The sequence below is a fragment of the Mesoplodon mirus genome (genome assembly GCF_964341445.2).
Source record: "Mesoplodon mirus genome assembly, chromosome: 3".
Taxonomy (NCBI): Eukaryota; Metazoa; Chordata; class Mammalia; order Artiodactyla; family Ziphiidae; genus Mesoplodon; species Mesoplodon mirus.
Window position 1 is genome coordinate 7482066 of NC_138978.1, and position 21158 is coordinate 7503223.

The following is a 21158-nucleotide window of genomic DNA, read 5'->3' on the forward strand; positions in this document are numbered from 1 at the left end:
TAGGCCTAGCTCATCCTCCAAAACAGGAGTGGGCAGCCAGGAGCGAGCGAGCGAGCCAGAGAGACAGAGAGAGGAGGGAGGGAGGGAAAGAGACTGCGCGGGCGGGGCAGGTGGGTGATGGGGGGGGTCCCTTGGGGCCCAGCGAGCTCCCCTGCTCCGGAAGCCGCCACCACTGAACCAGGTGCCCAGGAGGGATCGTGTTGCCTGTCACAAAGGGCCCTGCTCAAAGGCAGGAGCAGCCTGGAGAGCACTCACAGGTGCTATTCACTGCGGGGCCAGGGAGAAGGCTTCATTCATTCTCCACCACCCTCCCCCCAGGCCTGGGAAACACCAGCAAGTGCAGGTGCCCTGCCTCCCTCCTCAGCCCACCCTGGCCTCCCCCGAGGCTCAGCCTGGCCCCCAGCTGTCTCAGGCCTCAGCAGTCCCAAGCCTGAGGTCGGGGTCTTTGCTGGCCCCTGCCCCTGTACCTAGGAAGGTGGACCCAGAAGGTTGCCTGCTGTGTGGGCTGACGGACCCCGGGAGACCCAGGCCTGCCCCACCGTGTTCCCCCTTCCCCTGCTGAAGTAGCCTAATTCCCATCAGACAGCTCTGGGAGACTCCTCCCTCCCAGCTCCAGTGCCAGGCTCTCTGCTGGGGGCTGGGCAGGTGGTATCAGGGCCAGCCAACCCCTCCCTCTGCACGATGGCCCAGCTTAGAGGAGCTGATTAAGTCCAAGGTTAGCTACCGACAGTGCCACTCAGAACACCGGCTGGGGGTGGGGAGATTCTATACATCATTTACCTAACATGAGTCCCTTGATATGTAGCTTTTGGCTAACTCGGCTGTCTTTTTTTGTCTTTCTCTCAAGAACTGTAATTTCCTTCCTGGAAAAGGAAGTTACAGAGAAGGGCAGACCAGCTAAATATAAGGCTGAAGATAAATTACCTGAAGGTAAGAATGGGCTCTCTTGTGAGGTAGTGAGTTCCCCAGTCCTATAGGGTATTCAGGCAAAGGCCAGACAAGCCCTTTCTGAGATGTTTCAGAGGGGACTCACACATCTGGCTACTACACGGGCTGCCAGACAACCTCCAACACCTTTTCCAACCCTAAGATTTAATTTTGTCGATTGTGTCATCAGTCCCCATGTTCTATAAACCTCATAGCACTCAGCACCCAGTGAAACTCTTTGCAAAGGAAATAGAAGCATTGAGTCCATGTAAGCAGAAAAAAATAATAAAGACCTAAAATGGGACGATGAAGGGTGGAAATGAAAAATTCTAGAAAATGCTTCCAAAGCAAAAATTCCTCAAGCAGAAATGACTTTAGCTTCCGAACCTGAATATACAGCCGAACAGCAACGGATCTTCTGTTTCTGGGACAATGGACGGGACGGATACTCTGTTTGGACTTTTGTTACAAGCATTCTAAGACCACTGCCATCATACAGGATGTTGGGGTGTCTAGGATAGACGGGGTGCTCAGTGCCTGCTTAAGAGCATGGAGTGGGGAGGCCACGTCTGAGGATTACTGACCTCAGCCCAACTAGGACAATACTGGGAACCTCCAGGTCACAAAGGGGGCTCACCCTTCCTACAGACGTGTCAGCTGGGGTGGGTAGATCTGGGAATTCTCTCAAACCCCCAGCTCCACTCCAGGTCATAGACAATTCAACTAACAAACATGGTGTTTTCGCCCCTCGTTGGGGAGGGTGGGCCCCAGCAGCAGAGTCCACGTGATGCGGGGAAATCAGCTCACGAGCCAAACTATTAAAAATCTTTATTGTTAATTATTTTCTTCAACAGAAATATTTTTAGTTGAAATACGAAGCCACAGCAACATTTCCACTTTTCTTCTGCAGAAGATGAGACAGACCAGGGCCATCGCAGTTACAAGAGGGAGGCCCATGACCCTGACAAGGACAGACTGGGGCAGGAACACACCATCAGCCAGGACGCGGACCCTTGACGGGAGCTACAGGTACAAGGAGAGGCGCCAGCCGGCAACACTGGCAATGACAGCTGATCACAGATGTTACAACCTGGGTGGTGGGGAGAGACTGAACAAAACTCACCTTTCCCCAGGGGCTCAGCTGGAGCTGCAGGCCACTGAGCTGGGAACGAGTACAGACACACATGGGTGCGTACATGCACTGCCCCTCCTGGAGGAAGATGCTCTCAGGCCCCTGCTGGGGGCCACACAGTCCTCGTCCCCTGGGGATCAACGGCCTTTTCAGACTAATGGCCAGCTAACCAGGGCGGGGGCCCGTGTGTGTAGGAGGATGGGGTGTCCAGGTCGTGTCAAGTCCTCTGCTGGGGCAAGGCTCAGAGGAAGCTCAGAGCACAGTGTGAATGGCCACGGGGCCATGGGGCTCCCGGGGGCTGGGGCCCGGGACACGCTGGCGTTCAGCTCCCTTGCTCCACGACAGTCCCAAGCCCTGAGAAGGGGGAAGTTTGGCTCTGAGCGTCTTCTCCTGGCTCTGGGCGTCTTCTCCTGGCTCTGGGTACCTGGGGTGAGAAGGAGGCCTCAGCCATCTACTACCTCCAGGATGGGGGTGGGAGGTCACGGTGGGGGCGTGGGGAGGCTTCCCCTCCCCAGGCCCGCATCTTCCTCCAACTCCCCACCCAGATTCCACTCCTGCGAGAGATGCAGGGAGCAGGACAGGCCGCCTCCAGGGGGAGGAGGGCAGGTGGGAAGACTTGGGGCTCCTGCAGCCCTTCAAAGACCACTGCTCTGCCATGTCTTTCTGAGGGCGGGGTTGAGGGCCAGCCTGGTGGGACCTGCTCACTGAAGACCCAGCCAGCGGTCCCAGTGGGCACTTCATAAATAATGACACTGTCCCTTCCAGGCTGCTGTGGAGAGAGACCCTTCTGAAGGCAGTGCGGTGAAGGGCACGGCCTCGGATGAGAGAGCTCCCAGGGCTGGTCAGGACCCACTGCGCTGGCAGCACACACCTCGGGAGGAGGCTGGGGGAGGTGGGAGGGTGCATTTCGCGCCAAAGGCCTCCTGGCCCTTGTGAGCCAAGCTGGAGCCTTTGTGTGGGTTCTGGGCTCTCGGGCAGAGACCTCTGCTATGTTTTGGGGTCTCTGAGCTGGGAGCAGCTCCTGCCCCTTATAAGAGGAGGCCCCCCGATGAGGCCTCAGGAAGGAGAATATGGAGGGAATGGCTCAGCGCGGGCAGGCTGGAGAGGCCCGGATGACGCGTGTGAGCGATTCCATTCTCACCAAGGGATGCTGGCTGGTTGCCAACTCATGAAGTGATGTGTGTAAATCCTGGCTAATGGTCACCTCTAAGCTCTGGGCTGCTCGTTCAGGACAACACAAACCTCCTTGGGGCCCTGTTTTCCAGCTGTGGGCCCTGCTTGGCGTCCTAGGGGTCCCCTTGCTAATGGAGCCTCGTGTGGTCATTAAAGCAAAAGCACTCTCTAGGTGGACCCCCGGGCTGGAGAGGGCCTGCACGCAGCAGGGGGGTGGGCAGCCCATGGCAACAGGAGTCATGGGTGAGCCAATGGGAAACCAAACACACATATCGAAAGCCAATCAAATGCAAACACAAACAAAAACACGTCAAAGCAGCAGCAGCAAGCTCTTTGTGTAATAAATATTGCAAAGCGCACTTGGTTTCTTTCTTTCTTTCTTTTTTCAAGTCAAATATAACAACCAACGTCCCAAACCCTGTTTTCAACATTCAAAAGAGAGGAGCTGTTGCCATCAGCAGAACACCTGCAGCCAATCAAAGAAAAAAACCGTTTCCCATTAGCCAGCCAATCAAAATCCTTTTCCAGTTTAAGCAGCCAATCAGACCTCTTCACGTTCCTAAAAAGTGACCGAAATAAAGCACCAGAGCTCGGAGAGCTTCCTGAGAAGCCATACACCGAGGCGCAATTTAAAAAAAAAAAAAAAAAAAAAAAAAAGAAGAGTCAGAAATAAAAATAAAAAGGTTTGCGTTGGTCGAGATTTAAAAATAAAAAGGTTTCTTCCCGCAGCCAATCATGAGTCCGTCCCTTTAAGCCAATCGTAACTGCACCACTGGTGTCTCCCTCGAGGATTCTGAGTGGCCGTGGGGCGGGACGGGAAGGGATGGGGTGGGGGGTCGGGATAGGGAAGGTGACCCTCTGCCACTCAGCCGGTGAGGTCCACACAGATCTCCTGGCCTTTGCCAGCCTCCAGGGTATTCCAAGGGGGTTGCAGCTACTGCCGCCGGTCCTCCGTCTCCGACCTGGAAAACGCCATCACCACATCCTCTGCACCTGCAGACCAGGGCGAAAGAATTGCTGCTGGATGGTCCTCTGGCCCTGGGCTGCAACCTGGGACAAGGCGAGGAGGCTGCGGCCCCCGATGCAGTGTCAGTCCACTGTAGCGGGGTGCTTTCCGAGAACAAAGTGCTTCTGGGGAAGCCCACCTCCCCTCTGGGCCTGGGCCTCCCCTACAGCCGGCCAGGGTAGGCCAGCAACCCTGCTGCACGGCTGTGGGCTGCAGGCTGCAGGGGTGAGGCTCAGAGGCTTGCTCAAGGCTACACGGTGAAGAGGTGAGCATGCCGAGAACACAGGCTGCTGTCCTGGAGCAGGGCTCTGCTTGTGACCCTTGCTCCAATGTCACTAAAGCTGGGGGCCCTTGGGAACCTCTCTCTTCCTTCTTAAGACTCCTGTTTTGATCCCTTTGGAGGATCTTGCTCATAATTCCTAACAGGCAGTCCTCTTTGCCCAAATCCAACACCTGCTCAGGGGAGCACAGCCAGGCCCATTTCCAGCCCGTGGTCGGCCCGGCTCCCATGGACAGATAATGGCCATAATCTTTTTGTTGTTATTTTTAATGGTGGATTTGAGGATTCTGGTCCAGGCACTCATGAAATCACTTCCTTTGTCTTGTTTTCCATAAGACAGGCTCTGACATGCAGCCAGAAAAGGCAGGAAGGAGGAGGGAAAGAGCCTGAAATGCTGACCTGCCTCCCCCACCTGAAGCTGCTGGGCAGGAAGGACTGAGTGGCAGACCCTGCAAGGCAGGTGAGGTGACCTGCAGGTCCCATCCCACCTCCTGGGCCCGGACCCTGCCTGGGCCCAGCCACTTTCTCCCCTTCCCCCCACCTTTTTTTTTTGGCTGCACAGCATGTGGGATCTTAGTTCCCCGACCAGGGATCAAACCCGTGCACCCTGCAGTAGAAACTCAGAGTCTTAACCACTGGACCACCAGGGAAGTCCCGCTCTCCCCTTTTTCTAAAGGATGGTTCTTGGTGGCACCCTGAACGTGAAGTTACAGTCAGTTGCCCATGGCCTTTTAGACAAACTTCTCTTCTGTTCTGCTGGAGGAATTCTTCCCGGGGAGGGGAGGATCAGAGCAGCAGAAACAGGAAAGGCCACTGAGGGGGGCGCAGGCAGCCGGGCGTGGTGGAGCTGCTGACATGTGAAATGGAGTCAGGGAGAGGGCAGGATTCCACCACGGCCGGCCCCCACCCCGGGGCGTGGGGTCGGCCACCTCCGTCCACGCTACAGGGAGTCACCCCTTCCCACTGGCAGCCTCGTCCTGACCTCCTTCCTAACTGCCCTGCCACATGGAGGAGACATGTAGCCACGGGTGCTGTAGAAGGAGGGCCCGTCCACAAGGATGTAACATTACAGACGTGTCCTTCGGTTTGGCAGCAGAGGGCCAAGGTGCTACCCAGGGGAGTAACCCTGCCACACATGCCCCATCTGCCTTGATGGGGTTCTGCTGTTACCAGCACAACCTCTACTCCTGCAAAGGGGAACGAGCTTCCAGAAAGGACCTCAAATCGTCCGACTCTCGGGATTGGGCTCCTTTGCTTGGGAAGCCCTACCAATCCTTCCCCTGTCGTCCCGGGAACATTCTGTTCTCGCCTCAGTCCTCGGACCACGCAATATCACTGCAGGCAGAATTTTCCTAGCAACCACAGAATCCAAGGTTACATCATACCCTGCACGGCAGCTGAGCTGGTTACCTAACAGATGCCGGCTTTTCCCGAGTGCCGCCTCTCCAGCTCGCTGAGCAGGAGGGGGCTGGAGAGAGACCACGAAAGGGGACTTGTGAGCAAAAGATGCAATGAACAGGGACAGCCCACTCACTTCTTTCCTTGCCTGTCTCGTGGGCTTTCTCAAAGGGACCTTGGGCCTCTGTGCTGAGCTGCAGGCACAAAAATAGCACCGGCTGCCCCAGGAGGGAAGAGTCAGTCTGCAGAGGGAATGGCCACTGGCTCCTTGGAGGAGCCCAGACTCAGGGGCTGCCCAGTGCGTGTAGCTGGGCTACACCCTGAGAGGTGGAGAAAGAAGTCACCTCCTCAAGGTCATGCAGGGACGCCAACAACTATTTAGCAAGATACCTGAGGCAGTGCTGCAACACCAGCTGGTGGCCCCCATCCCTGGCTGGGGTGGGGAAGGCTAGGAATCTGCAGCTCCCATTTATAGAGCCTCCCACTCTGCTGCTAACTGGGTGCGGAAAGGGCCCACAGAGCTGCTGCCCATCCATACTCTGTTCTGTTCCTAAAGGACTTGCTGTTTCCCAGGCCTCACCACCAGGGATCTGCTTTCCTCTGGGGCCCAAGAGGGGGGCAGGCTCTTCCAGAGCATTGTCTGACCTGTCCTTATCACTGGCTGGCCTGGTACTCATCACTCAACAAGGGCCTGACCTGAGCCCCACAGGCCTCCCAGCGAGGATGCTGCCCTTCCCTTTCCTCTTTTCCACGGAACTTGGGCCACTTACCTAACAGGGAGGGTGAGCTGCTTAGTTAGTTATTAAGATTCAAGCTCTTAGAGCTTGAGAGCCAGGAGGGGTCTCCAAGGTTAACCCTCATGGTCCCTCCTTCTCCTTTAAAGGCTAGGATGTGGGGGCTCCCTCAGATGCTCTCACTGTCCTGGAAACGCAGGGCTCACAACAGGAAGATGCTACAAGGAAGCCAGCAGGCCGAGCCCACTGCCTCTGTGCCGTCAGCTAGGTTTACTATCCCGTTTTACCGACAAGGCTGGTCCACCCCACTGGTACCTCTGCTGACGCTGTCTGGACTTGGGTTCAGAGTTTGTCCTTTCTGTTTGTCCTTTCCCACCAGATGCCGTGAGCACAGGAGGAGAGAAGATGATCAGTCTCTCCTGTTCCACACTCTCTGACCCATTAAAAGATAAAGAAAGCCAAAACCGGATGAAGACATCGCAAGGAAAGAGAACTACAGACCAGTGTCTCCTATGAATATAGATATTCATAATACCTATGATGTGCAAAAATACTCACAAAATACTAGCAAACGGGATACATCAACATATAAAAAGGATTATATACTCTGATCAAGTGACATTTATCCCAGGAATGCAAGGTTGGCTTAATATCCAAAAATCAATTAATGTAATATATCCTATCAATAGAAAAAAGGACAAAAACCATATAATCATCTGAATAGACATAGAAAACACATCTGGCAAAATTCAATACCCCTTCATGATAAAAACACCCAACACACTAGGAATAAAAGGGAACTTCCTCCATCTGATAAAGGGCATTTACTAAAAACCCACAGTTATTATCATACTTAATGGTGAAAGATTGAAAGCTCTCCCCCTTCAAGATTAGGAACAAGAAAACAAGGTCCACTCTCACCATTTCTATTCAATACTGTGTTGAAGGTTCTATCCAGGGCAATTTGGCAAGAAAAAGAAATAAAAGGCATCCAAATTGGAAAGAAGTATTGATAAAACTGTATTTGTAGATGACATGGATCTTACATATAGAAAATCCTAAGGAAGCCACTAAAAGACTTTTAGAACTAATAAACAAGTTAAAGTTGCAGGATATAAGGTCAATGTACAAAAATCATTTGTATTTCTATAAACTAGAAATGAATAACCTGAAAATGACATTAAGAAAACAATTTCATTTACAGTAGCAGCAAAAATAATAAAATACTTAGGAATAAATTTAACAAATGAAGTATGAAATTTGTACTCTAAAAAGAACTAAACGTCAATGTCTAAAACATCGCTGAACAAAATTCAACACAATTTCTATCAAATCCCCACTGCCTTTCTTGCAGAAATTGACAACCTGCTCCTAAAATTCATATGGAAACGCAAAGGATCCAGAATAGCCAAAACAATCTTGAGAAAAAAGAACAAGAAAAAAGACCCACGCTTCTGAATTTCAAAACTTACTACAAAGCTACAGTAAACAAGTTTGGGTGGAATTGGCATAGATCAATGGAATAGAATTGAGAAGCTGGAAATAAACCCTCCCATTTATGGTCAATTAAGTTTTGACAAAGGTGCCGAGGGTTCAATGGGAAAGAACTGAACAAATGGTGCTGGGACAAGTAGATATACTCACATGTAAAAGATGAAGTTGAACCCTTACCTTGCACCATATACAAAAATTAACTCAAAATGGAGGAATGACCTAAATATAAGAGCTTAAGTTATGAAACTCTTAGAAGAAAACACAGGAGTAAATCTTCATAGTCTTGGGTTAGGAAATGGTTTCTTAGATATGACACCCAAAGCACCATCAACAAAAGAAAAAAATGAATAAATTGGGCTTTATCAAAGTTAAAAGGCTTTTTTCTTTTTTTCCCAATTTGGCCACACCACATGTGCGATCTTAGTTCCCCGACCAGGGATCCAACCCGCACCCCCTTCATTGGAAGCACGGAGTCTTAACCACTGGACTGCCAGGGAAGCCCCCAAAGTTAAAAGCTTTTATGCTTAAAAAAACACTATCAAAAAAATTGAAAAGACAACCTACAGAATGGGAGAAAATATCTGCAAATCATACATCTGGTAAGGGACTCCTATCTAGAATATATAAATAACACAACTCAATAATAATAAAAAGTCAAACAACTCAATTTTTCAAATGGGCAAAGAACTCGAAGAGACATTTCTCCAGACAAGATACATGAATGGTCAACAAGGGCATGCAAAGACGCTCAACATCATCAGTCATTATGGAAATGCAAATCAAAACCACACTGAGACACCACTTCATACCTAATGGACAGCTGGAATCAGACAGACAGACAGTAACAAGCATTAGCAAGGATGTGGAGAAATTTGAACCCTCAGACTTTGCTAGTGGAATGTCAAATGGTGCAGCCCCAAGCCTGCGCCACCTGCAGCCTTCCCCATCTCAGCCGATGGCACCTCCATCCCCTGGTTGCTCAGGTCAAAAACCCTGGGGTCTTCCCGATTCCCTCTCTCACACACACACTCTACGTATAACACATCAGCAAATCCTGCTGACTATACTTTTAAAATGTATCCTGAATACATGACCATTTCCCCTAATACCACCCTGGTCCAAGCCACCACTACCCCTCTCACTAGCCTCCTGTACCCTCTTTTCCTGGATCTCCCCTCTCTGGACCCCAAGGGTCCATTCTCCACATAGCAGTCAGAAGGAAGTTCTTAAAAGTATGAGTCAGGGGGCTTCCCTGGTGGTGCAGTGGTTGAGAGTCCGCCTGCCGATGCAGGGGACACGGGGTTCGTGCCCTGTTCCGGGAAGATCCCACATGCCGCGGAGCGGCTGGGCCCGTGAGCCATGGCCGCTGAGCCTGCGCGTCCGGAGCCTGTGCTCCACAGCAGGAGGGGCCACAACAGTGAGAGGCCCCCGTACCGCAAAAAAAAAAAAAAAAAGAGTCAGATCCTGCCACTCCTTCGCTCAAAACTCTCCAAAGGTGGTTTATTCTAAGATTTCTCATCATACTCAAGGGAAACTCCAAACTCTACACGGTGGCTTCAAGACCCACCACGATCTGGCCTCTCACTGTCTTTTCACCCCTTTTTATATGCCTCCTCCCACCCCTCACTCCGCTCCAGCCACATGGGCTCCTGGCTGTCCTTCGGGCACAGGAACGTGCAACCCAGGACCTTTGCACCTGCGGTTTCCTTTGCCTCAATGCTCATGCCCCCAAGTCTATCTCACGGCTCTCGCACTTCATGCCAGTCTGTGTAAAATCACCTCCCCAGGCCCTCCCTGACCACAGTGTCTAACATAGTGATACAGGATGAATCGCTATAGATGAGGAGCCTGAAGCTCAGAGAGATGAAGCGACTCGGTGAATCAGAGGCAGAGGGAGGGCCCGACGCAGGCTCTGAAGACCAGGCTACACTACACGTTTGGTCATTTTCTATTAGGAAAAGGGAGTAACAGTCCTGCTCCAGTTACCCTGAGCACTGAGGCTGCTCAGGCCTCCTGGCAGAGACTGCAGTAATCCATCTGCTCCCATCAGAATGGAACCAAGACCCAGGATTTATAAAGCAACACCAGAGCAGCCCTGGGGTACCTTGGAGAAAATTCAACATGGAATCCAGAAGGCCAACCTGGGAGGAGCCCAGACACCCACCCCCTGCCCCCACCTACTGTTCTGCCAGGTGCCCCCCTAGTCCCATGGCTCCCCTGCCACGGGGAGCAGGGCCAAGGCGCTGGCGAGGGCACAGCTCTCTGAACCAGGGCAGGGCACCGAGGGGGCCATCCCACCCCACGGCCCGTGCCAGCTCTGCCCCTTTAATGGAGTCCAGTCAAGTGACTGGGGAGAGAAAAATGACAAATATTCAGGAGCTTAGAAAAGGGAGGCTGGCCCCTAGCTGGGGGCGGGAGACAGACAATGGGGTCACTGGTCTGTTTGCAAGCTCAGGATGAATTCACACCAGCAGAATCACAAGCCCAGCCCAGGCTCCACACACCAGCACCACCCTCAGCCCACGTCCCGCTCACCGAAGGGAACCAGCATGCTGCCATCGGGAAGCCAGCTCACTACAGGGTGCTGGGGCACAGGGGGCAGGGAGCAGTGTGGTTTGGAGAAAGGCCCAGGAATGAGAAAGAACAGGAAAGAGGAACAGGGAGATGGCTGCAGCCCTAAGGTGATGGACGGAGTAAGGGGACGCCCAGCATCTATTTCTCAGACCTGGCCGGGGACATCCTAGTGGAGCCCTTTGCCCTTTTCCAGGAAAGGCACAGACCCTGGAGCTCACATGGAGCTGGGCCCGGTTCCAGGGCGGACGAGGACCGCTCCAGACACCACCACCACGCCCTCTCCAGGAGGGACCCTGCGGAGAGAGAGACCAGGCAGCGGAAGGAAGGGATGAGGCCTCCTCAGGCAGCAGGGATGTGCTAACCGTGCTGGTCCAGCCTACAGCCCAGCAAAGCACCTGGCTGCGGGGGGACAGGCTGCGGAGAGCTCTTCCAGTTCCTGCAAAGTCCAGCCGGGAGGAGGATGCTCACAGGTGGCTGGAGAGAGGCAACAGCCCTGAGGGTAGACCCTCCCCAAGAAACCAGCACAAGGTACAAAAGCCTGGGCCAGCTTCCAAAGCCTGCCAGCCCCAGCGCCCCACAGTTCAGGACACAGCCCAGGACAGATGTCACCAGAGAAAAGGGGGGGGACTCCCAGCACCAGCATCAGCCACAGGTGGGGACACCCACGTCACCCGATTCAGGGTCATGGGCTCCTCCAAGGGTGGCAGCCCCCCAGCCTCTCTGAAAGCCTCACGCCCACCCCTGGCCGGAGCTGAGCAGGGCTACTCCATTCTGGACTCGGGGATCTCATGACCTCCTGACCTCCTAATGGGCCTAACACCTTCCAGTGAGGGCAAATGACTGGGGCCTGGAAAACTCCAAAATATGACCCCGACACCCCAGAGTCTCCCAATTCCTGCTGGAGGTTATCTCTGGAAGTTAACGCTGGCAAAGTCACCTTTGCATAGGGAGTTAACTTTGGCAAAAGTTCTTCAAAACTGTCCAGGGAACCCGACCTGCCAAGCCCGGGTTATCCACCATGCACACGGCTGACTGGCTGAAGAGGAAACACGGCCACATGCACCAAAGCGTCCAGGGTGATTCCCGTTCCCGACGTCTGCCCTTTGTCTGACCACATGATTTTGGGCTTTGGTACTTCCTCTTTGCCCCCTGAGCTCACTATCTTGCCGTGCATACCAACCAGCATCTGCTACTTGGCTACCCACCTACCCGAAAACTGCACGGCTCAGCTACTGGCTCTGGAGAGATGAGCCAGGCAGCGAGGCTCCCGGAAAAACAGGTCCCAGACAGTCCTGCAAGGGCAAAAGTCTCCCCGGGGGTGAGACTTGGGCACCAACCTGGACTAGGTCTCCCCCCAGACCAGCCCAAACCTGCTTGGCGGCATGTGCTGCTTTTAGCAGCCGTGGCCTAGGAGCCCAGGGGTGCTATACAGCTCAGCTCTGCCGCCCAAAGTTCCCAGAGGATGGCATTTACCCAGAGACAGACACTGGTCGCCATGGGGACAGCACCCCGGATCCACCAAGGTCGCAGCAGCCAAGGCAGGCTCCAGGCTTGGTGGCACCTACTGGGCCCAGGTGTGAGGCGGCTCCTGGCAGAGGTCCTGGGCCTCCTGACAGACCAACGAGGGCCTCCCCAGGCTTGGGCTCCCTTGGTGGATCACGGTACCTGGGCCTGGGTCTGACCCCTGCCTACCCGTGCGACACTGGGCAAGTCCCTGCACATCCACCTCCCTTTCCTCACCTGCAAAACACACGTATCCTGCCCATCTGACTGACCTGGATAATGTCCGCAGCATAAAGCATCACAAAGAGCATCTTGTGGGGTCACCCCTCAGGGTTCTAGTACACCTGCTCTGATCTAGTCCCACGTGCCCCAAACCCACCTCACCCCCCCATACCCCACTGAGCCCAGCACACACATCCTACCTCTGGGGCTTTCTAGGGGGGTTCCCTTCCCTCAGGGTCAGTCATCCTGTGATCTGCACCCAAAATTCTTTACGTGTCTGCCCTGCTGGGCTGGCAGCTCGAGGCTGGGGACCGTCGCCTGGCATCCAGATCAATGGGCTACTGTGAGCGGGACTGTGCCATCGCTGGCCCAACTGGCCCTTGATGCTTTTCTCCGGGACAGAGGTCTGCCTCTTCTGGGTGTCAGGAGGTGGGGGCAGAGGTGCACAAGGGCTTGGAGGCCCCTGCTGTCAGCTCCACACAGTAGAACCCATCACGCTGGTGAAGGAGGGTCAAGGCGGCCCTTTACCGGCCGGAACCAGAGGCTGAACTGAGCAACCGGCCCTGCTCTTCAGCTCTTTCCCTTTCTTGGGATTATTTTTTTAAATTAATTTTTACTGGAGTATAGTTGCTTTACAATGTTGTGTTAGTTTCTGCTGTACAGCAAAGTGAATCAGCCCTACGTATATATATCTCCCCTCTTTTTTGGATTTCCTTCCCATTTAGGTCACCGAAGAGTATTGAGTAGAGTTCCCTGTGCTGTACAGTAGGTTCTCATTAGTTACCTATTTAATACATGGTATCAATAGTGTATATATAGTGGTATATATGGTATCAGTAGTGTATATCCCAATCTCCCAATTCATCCCCCTCGACACGGGGTATTTTTTTTTCTTTTTCTGTGACACAAGTTATCACGTACCAAGTCTTCTGGTTGATTTTTCAGTCGGATTCCATGTATATGAGATTTTTGGGTTCAATTTTATTATTATTAGGTTACAGGTAATTCTCATGAAAGTGTTGATTAAAGTTTAAAAAGATTAGCTTCCCATCCCACTGACTGGAATTCTCCCGGGGCCTGACAGTAATTTCAGTCCAGAGTTGGTTATCAGCTGGAGCCTCTGGGAGAGAAGCCTCAGAGCCTCACGTGAGCAGATGGGGGTCCCGGGACACCGGCAGCTGGTCCGCACAGAGGGGGAGCCTCGGTTTACACAGGGATCTGACAGACCCCACTCTGTGCCAGAGCTGGACCACGGGGAAACGTGAGACTGCGAGCACAGCACGGACCCTGGCCCCTTGGGGCTCCTGACCTGACGTGATAACCGCTACAGGGAAGGAAAGATCCACAGGCAGCTCAGGAGTCAGAGGAGGAAAGCGGGCCGACGCTGGAAGGGCAGAGAGGGCGGCAGAGGAAGTGAAAGAGCAGAGGCCAGATGGTGTGGGAAAGGATTCCAGGAAGAATGCTGGCTGTAAAATGGAGATTGTGCCAGCACCCCACTCGAGGGCCACTGAGAGGCTCAAGTGGGGTGATGAGCAGAGGGGTGAGCTTGCTTGGCCCCTGGAAGAGCCGTGCACTGGGTGGGTGGGCCCTCCCCTTGGGCCGCTGGCTCCCTGCTGCGTTGCCCATGACCACAGCTATTTTAACAAGGTTCTCAGTGTAACCCTGAGACCAAATGACCTATTTTAGGCTTGCTGGCAGCGGACCCTGAGCCCGCAGCCTTGGCTTCCGCAGGGGAAAGCCGGAAGAGCCCTGGGACCGCCCAGCTGGCTCAGGCTGGGGACCTTCCCTGGAAAGTCTCTTCGAGAAAGAGTGTGATCAGACGGAGGCTGGAACAGGCCTGGGGAGCCAGCGTGCCAGCACCGCAGCTCCAGGGCCAGGAAGAGGGGAAGAGAAAGGACGAGGGCTTCCTTAACAAAATGGGCCACATCAAGACAGGGTCCCTCCAGCCCTGGGACAGCTGGACAAGGGTCTATATGAAGCATGACTCGAGGATGGTAGTTCTGCAGGTGACTGACCACGAGGAGGCCTTTGCCAAGTGCACCAGGGGCCTGGAACTGGCACTCGCCGCATCCGTCCCGGGTGTGGTGCTGGGGCAGGGAGAGACCTGGAGCTCAAACAGAACCAGCACGTTCAAAGGCACCTGGAGGTGAAAGGCCCAGAAAAAGAAGGCAGCAGGAAACCCTTCCAATTTTCTCAGGCCCTCCTGGAATACCATGCTAACTGCCTACAGCACACCTGCTCCTCCGGTAAAACACTGTCCTGCTTAAAAATGCACATGGCCTGTAAGCCACTCCTAGACGGTCTTTGTTTACCACACCCTGGACCCACATGACCCGTTCTATGACCTTGAGCATCTTACTCAACCTCTCAGGGCCTGTTTTCTCATCGTGAAAGTGGGCCTGTGACAGTGGCTGCCTCACAGGGCTGTCATGAGGATTCTCTGGGATAACTTTATATGCTACTTGCCACGGAACCTGGCACATAGGAGGAGCTCAATAAATTAAATTAATTATAATTAATAGCAAAAATGAAAAACAAATATCGAGTAGGAAAGGATCAGGGGACTTCCCTAGTGGCGCAGTGGGTAAGACTCCTCACTCCCAATGCAGGGGGCCTGGGTTCGATCCCTGGTTGGGGAACTAGATCCCACGTGCATGCCGCAACTAAGAGTTCATGCGCCGCAACTAAAGATCCCGCGTGCCGCAACTAAGACCCGGCGCAGCCACAAAAAAAAAAAAGGTAAAGGATCGGTCAAAAAATGATAGTACAGCCACATGGCTGCATATCATGCGACTGCTAAAATGTTTTCTTGAAAATCGTTTGAGGACATGGTAAATTTATCATAAGTAAAAAAATGGATGTTAAAATGGATATTACAACGTTTACACTGTATGGTCTCAACTCTGTAATGAAAATACATGCATTTTAAAAAAAATCTGCTGGGAAATTAATGCAAGGGAATAGTGATTCTGGCTACATGATAGGAGTCAATCCTCTAAGCTTTTCTGCTGTCTTTCCCAATGACTTTCCACGATGACTATGCATTCTTTTATAGCCAGGAAAAACGATCGACATATGTTATGGAGAGAATAGCACTGACAACATGAAAGGCACGAACTCAGCATTCTGTTGAGCCTGCTTTGGAAGCTACAGCTCTCCGCCCCCGAGCCTACAGCTGGGGCTTCTCAGCAAGGCGACCTTCCCAGAGAAGCAATGACTGCCTTTGGTTCAAAGTCAGTCCAGCGAGGATGTCAGGTCTGCTCGGCCACCCCGGGGACCAGGAGACAAGCGCTCCATGTTCCTGCCTTTCGGGGGGACTATGGGCTCCCAGACCCAGAGCCTGGTCCATTCATTCACCCAAGAATATGCTGGCGCCCTGGGGGGCCCAGCCCCACAAATACAAAGAGGGAAGCCACAAGGGGCTCAGAGTTGGTCAAGAGATGGACCAGGAGACAGTGTGCGGAGTAGCAGGGCCGAGGTACACGTGTGTGGTGGGGATCACAGGAAGGCCTGGCCCTGCCTGTGGGAGGCAGGGGGGCAGTGGGCTCAGGGCTGGGCTCCTGGCAGCCGAGAGGCAAATGCAGGGATGGAAAGGCGTGAACGCACGAGGCCTGAGATGGGAGCTGAAAGCCATTCACTGTGGCTGTTTGTGGAGCATGAGGTCCTGGTGTCGGGTGGGCAGGGGTCCTGCTCATCACGCTAAGGGGTTTGGATTTTATCCTCAAGGCAGTAGAGAGCCACTGAAAGATTTTAAGTCAGGAAGAGACCCACTGATGTAGCCTTCGATACTCACTCTGGGTACAGGGTAGAAAGTGCACGGAGAGGGCAAGACGAGAAGTCAAGGTGCCAATTAGGGGCTGTTTGTGGTGATCGAGACAAGAATTAACACGGGCTCAGACCAAAATGGGGGTTCAAACCAAGATGGAGAAGACAAAGCAGACGTTGAGGAGCATTAAGGCGGGAGAATCAAGAGGACTTGGTAACCTCCTAGATACCTGGGGAAGACAGGAGTCAGTGGTTGGTCCCCAGGACACTGGGTTCATGGGTGGCACATCCTCACAACAGAGAATGCAGGCGGGAGCACAGATCCCGGGGCAGGGAGAGGTTACGACCCTGGACCTGCTGAATGTGGGGCGTGTGCGGCCAGACGGCCAGTAGAGAGGGCGCATCAATCTGGGGGTCAGCAGGGGGTCTGGGCTGAGGGGGTGTATTTGGAAGGCGTCGACCAGAGCTCTGCTGGAGTCACGGGAGTGTATGTGACCTCCCAGGGAGAGCGTGTGACACTGAGGAGAGGATAGAATATGGAGAACACCAGCATGACCATGGTGAGGGGAAAGGAGGTGCTGGGGGGGGGAGGCAGTGAGCAGAGAGAGGCAGAAAATGGGGAAGGGGGAGAGGGGGGGTCTCAGGGAAGACAAGGGAGGGAAAGGAGGGCTTCCAGAAGTAGGCTTTCGAGGGTGGTCTTGGAACAGCACAGGCCAGGCAGGTCTACCCACTGTCCAGTGCAGTACTGGGGGGCCTCTGGGGCCCTCTCCTGGAACCATTTAGTGAGGCCCTATGGTGCAGGCCCGTGCACCAGGGTCTCCAGCACCTACCTGGTCCCAGCAGATACTGAACACGTGTTCACCGAGGGAAGAATGGGATGGGGGGCGGCCAGGAGGTGTGGGCTGAGGGATGCCCAGCCTGCCGCTCTCCTATCTGGGTCTGGGGAGGGCAAGCAGGGCTCCCGGTACCAGACCCCTCCAGCCCCAGAGGGGAAGCGTGTGCGGGTCCAAGGTGGTGGGCAGGACCCCGGGACGGATGGCCAAGCACTGACCCATTGGTGGGGCGGCCTCAGGCCCTCTACTGAGGGCAGCTGGAACAGCATAGGTCAGAGTTGCGGGAGCCAGCGGAGCAGCGCACAGGCATTTGCTGAGAGACAGTGCCGCCTAGTGGCAGGAGGCGCTCACACCAGGCTTCTATGGGACGGTCCCGCCCATCACCCCGAATGCTCCCAGGCCTTTCTGGGCCTTTTTCATGCTGGGGTCCTGAGCACTGGAAGCAATGATCCAGGGCTCTTGCCACCTGGGTGGCACCTGAGACTCTGACAGCAACATGCCCTGTGGCATCAGCTGAGGTCGGCTCTGCCAATGGGGAAGGTGGGCAGGCTAGAATTTTATCAAAGCCCCATTTGGCCCCACGGCGTGGGCAGAAATGTAGGGTCCTGCTCTCAGGCTTGAACCTCCATAGTGGGAGAGACTGGACTGCTTGCTGTTTCGTTGGCACAAAGAAAATACAGTAAGCCTGTGAGGCTTGTCGCTGGAGGTGACTGTGGGGCGAGAGGCAGGCTGAAGGGCGGCCCAGCAGCAGAGAACCATCTCCCCAGAGGCTCTCACCCGGCTCCAGGTTCACTCCCAGGAGCCTGCTTCCCGGAGACAAGTACCCAAGGCCAGCCTGTCTGTCTGTGGACGCCCCACACCCAGGAGGGCCTGGATTCCAGGGCCACGAAATCACAACCACATGCCCACGGCTCACTCCTGACTGCTCAGCAGTTTCAGGCCAGGTGAGGTCACCGTGACCGCCTTAAAGAACTCAGCAGAGCTCATTTTTATTTTCAGTTGTTGGTTTAGCTGAGCAAGACAAAAAGAGTTCTCTTAAAAACACTTTTTAAAACTTCCCCTTTAAACAACAAGGTCTTACAGTATAGCACAGAGAACTATATTCAATATCCTATGAGAAACCATAATGGAAAAGGATATTTAAAAAAAGAATGTATATATGGGTAAAACTAAATCACTTTGCTGTACAGTAGAAGTTATCACAACATTGTAAATCAACTGTACTTCAATTTAAAAAAAAGAAAAAGAAAAATAGGAAGCCAAAAAACCCATTCAGAATCTAAAAAAAAAACTTCCCTTATTGTAAAAGAAGTGTATGCGCAATGTTAAAACAATTAGTTTTACAAAAAAATGTGTGACTTGGAAAGTCAAAGTCCCTTATGTGGTTCCACCCTCTATCAAAATTTTCTATAAACAACCTGGTAAATATTCTTGCAGCTTCTTTTGCTCTATACACATACCTCCGTGCGTGTGTGTATATGGGTGGGGGGTGGGCAGTGTATGTGGTGGTGTTTTCTATACTGACATACAGTTCTATAGCTTCTTTTGATTTTTGTCCCATTAACAGCTTTCTACTTAGAGGCATTCTTACCCCTGCAGCTCAAATTCAGGTTAACCCAGTGACCCAAGACCAGGCTGGGAGAAAAGGTGATGCCCCAGGGACTCAGAAGCCTGAGGGTTTCAAGTGAATGCGGTTGGGGAGCAGGGGAGAGGGACCCACGCTAAAACCCAGATCAGCCCTGGAGGAGAAAAGACCTCTCCCGGAAGAAATATCCCAGGATGGGCTTCGGGGGCAGACTCCACACCCTTTATCTCCTCCTCCCCAGCGGTGGCTGGCGCAGACAGGCTGCGGCACGAGGGTGGCCCTGGCGAGCGGCTGTCCCCGGGAGCTGCTGGGGCCACGGGAACACCCTGTACATTTCTGCTGACTTGGGCGCACAGGCTGGGTCACACCCAGCGTCAGAGCTCGGGAACCGGGCCCTGCGCCAGGGCAGAGCCCTGCGTGTGACATCCAGGAGAACAAGGGCGGCCTCAGGAAAAGCGGTCCCGTGTGCCAGGTCTGCTCACCTCCCTGGCCTCAGGGATCAGCAAACACGCCCATCAGCACTCTGCTCCTGGGAGCCCACTCACACCAGACAGGCCACCGGCTGCACGATTCAATGGCCAAGAATTCCAAGCAATTGGAAATTGGTGGTCAGGGTCCTGGGCTACAGGGTCAGGATAAGGCTTCCAGAAAGGGAGAGCCCATTAAGTGCCCAGCAGCTTCCTGTGGCTCCAGGACAGACAGAGACAAACCCAGCTCTGCAATCGGGCTGCAGGTTTGCATCCTGGGCCCCCCAGCAACTGGCTGCAGTGGTTTATTGCTTCTGAACCCCCATTTCCTTGCCTGCTAAGTAGAAGTAATACATCTGGCAGCTCGAGCCTGCTAGACAATAAACACTCAGAATCCCTTGGGCAAACGGAGACCTCCAGGGCCACTGGGGCCACCTTCCTGGGCACAGCCAGGAACACAGCAGCCACCGTGCAGCCCGCACCTAGAGCAGGCCCTTGCACACAAGGGTGGTTTCCTTGTCCCTGAACAGGGTACTGGGGGAAGGGGGGTGCAGGGGGCAGGCAAAGGCTTAAGAAATACAACCACCAGAGCCTCTGCAGCTACGGGGCCCCCAGACACCTCCGTTTCTTCCTCTTCCTCCCCCAGGCCTGGAAAGGGATCCCCCCCCCCCGCCATTACCTGATTGGGTCCTTGGCTCCTAGCTGGGGAAGGAGAAGGGACCAGCCTGGAGGCTCTGCAGGCTCCACGTCTAGAAGCTGCCGCCACCCGGGGCTCAGCTCTGTGGGTGAGGGAGCTGCAGCCCCGAAATCTCTCTCTCATGGACCACCCACCTGGAAGGGCTGGAGCTACGCTTTCTAAAGGAACCACAACTTGCTGTCGCTGGCCATGCAGGCCCTCGACTCACCCTGGTCGATGGACTCACCCTGGTCGATGGAGTGCGGGGGCAGCTGGCTGAGCTGGCTGTTGACCACCCCCGCGTAGGTGCGCAGGAACTCCTCCTCGCTGGCCGTCAGCTGCAAGGGCGAGAGGGCTGGGTGAAGGGTGGCCCGCACCCGCTCCCTGGGCCTCTGCTGTTGAGAACTGACCTTTTAGTTCTCCCCTCTGCTCCCACCCCTGAAACTTGGTCCATGGGACCCACAGGCCTTGTCACCGGGATCAGACTGGGGACGGGGATTCCAGCGTAGGGCAGGCCCTGCTTGGGGAGCCCCTCCCTCTCCTGTTGAGAAGGGCCACTGCACATCTGCTGCCCTCTCAGTGGCTGTCCTGACCCCTGGTCACCCCTGGAAGAAAAGACTCCCAGGAAAGGGGAGGAAAGGAAGGTGAGGGCCTTTAGGATCCTCACCCACTTGGCCCAAACTTGGCACAGGGGGTGGGAAGACTACCCCAGCAGGGCCTGCCGAACTGGACATGCTGGTGCCTATGCCCGGGAGGGAGCCTGAATTAGCCACAGTCAAGCCAGAGGCCTGGCATCCCCTTCCCCAGACCACAGCTGCTATAGAAGGTGGTTACAGCCCCTCTGCCCGCCTGCATCAGGCACCCTCCCTGGGGGGCCTGCTGCTCGACGCCCCGAAGGCACTCACGTTGGAGCCCATCTTCCTCAGCATAAGCAGCACTCGGACCTTCTGCTGAATGTACATCTCCTCCGGACTCTTCCCGGGGGCCCCCTCGCGGTTCATCCCCTGGCCAGCTCTAGGGACTCCTGCAGAGCGAGGAGAAGCATGGGGTGGGGCGGTGACAGGACGACACATACCCGCATACCGGCACGAGTTGTCAGGCCGCCCATGTTGCATCAGGGGCTCGTTTCTGAGAGCCCAGAGCAGGTGGCGAGTTGCCCGTTCCTCCCTCATGACTGCTGGCCCGACAGCCAGACTGAGCAGGGATCTCCCCGGAGCAGGCGCTGGTGGCCAGCCCCCTCTGTGTGTGGAGCTGTCAGGCCCAGGTGGCTGAACTGACCCAGACTTCTGGCCAGCTCTACCTTCCAGCCACCCCTCAGCAAGGCTCCTGCTATGAGCCCAGGAGATGTGCTGCATGAAACCCAAAGTGTCCCCGTCTTTCAAAGCCAGC

General features: G+C 54.4%; 1 protein-coding gene across 2 annotated transcripts; it reads right to left on the reverse strand.

The window, feature by feature from the left end:
* Positions 1 to 1740: 1740 nt before the first annotated feature.
* Positions 1741 to 20785, reverse strand: CTNNBIP1 (catenin beta interacting protein 1). Of its 2 annotated transcripts, none has more exons than XM_082613028.1 (3): positions 20675 to 20785; positions 20017 to 20107; positions 1741 to 4225 (listed from the first exon to the last, which is right to left on the reverse strand). In XM_082613028.1, exons 1-3 carry the CDS (start codon positions 20768 to 20770, stop codon positions 4167 to 4169), a joined length of 246 nt encoding a protein of 81 aa, XP_082469154.1. In that variant the 5' UTR covers positions 20771 to 20785; the 3' UTR covers positions 1741 to 4166. The 2 variants fall into 2 exon arrangements, with proteins under 2 accessions (XP_082469154.1, XP_082469153.1); XM_082613027.1 differs by having other exon boundaries at positions 19999 to 20107.
* Positions 20786 to 21158: the final 373 nt, after the last annotated feature.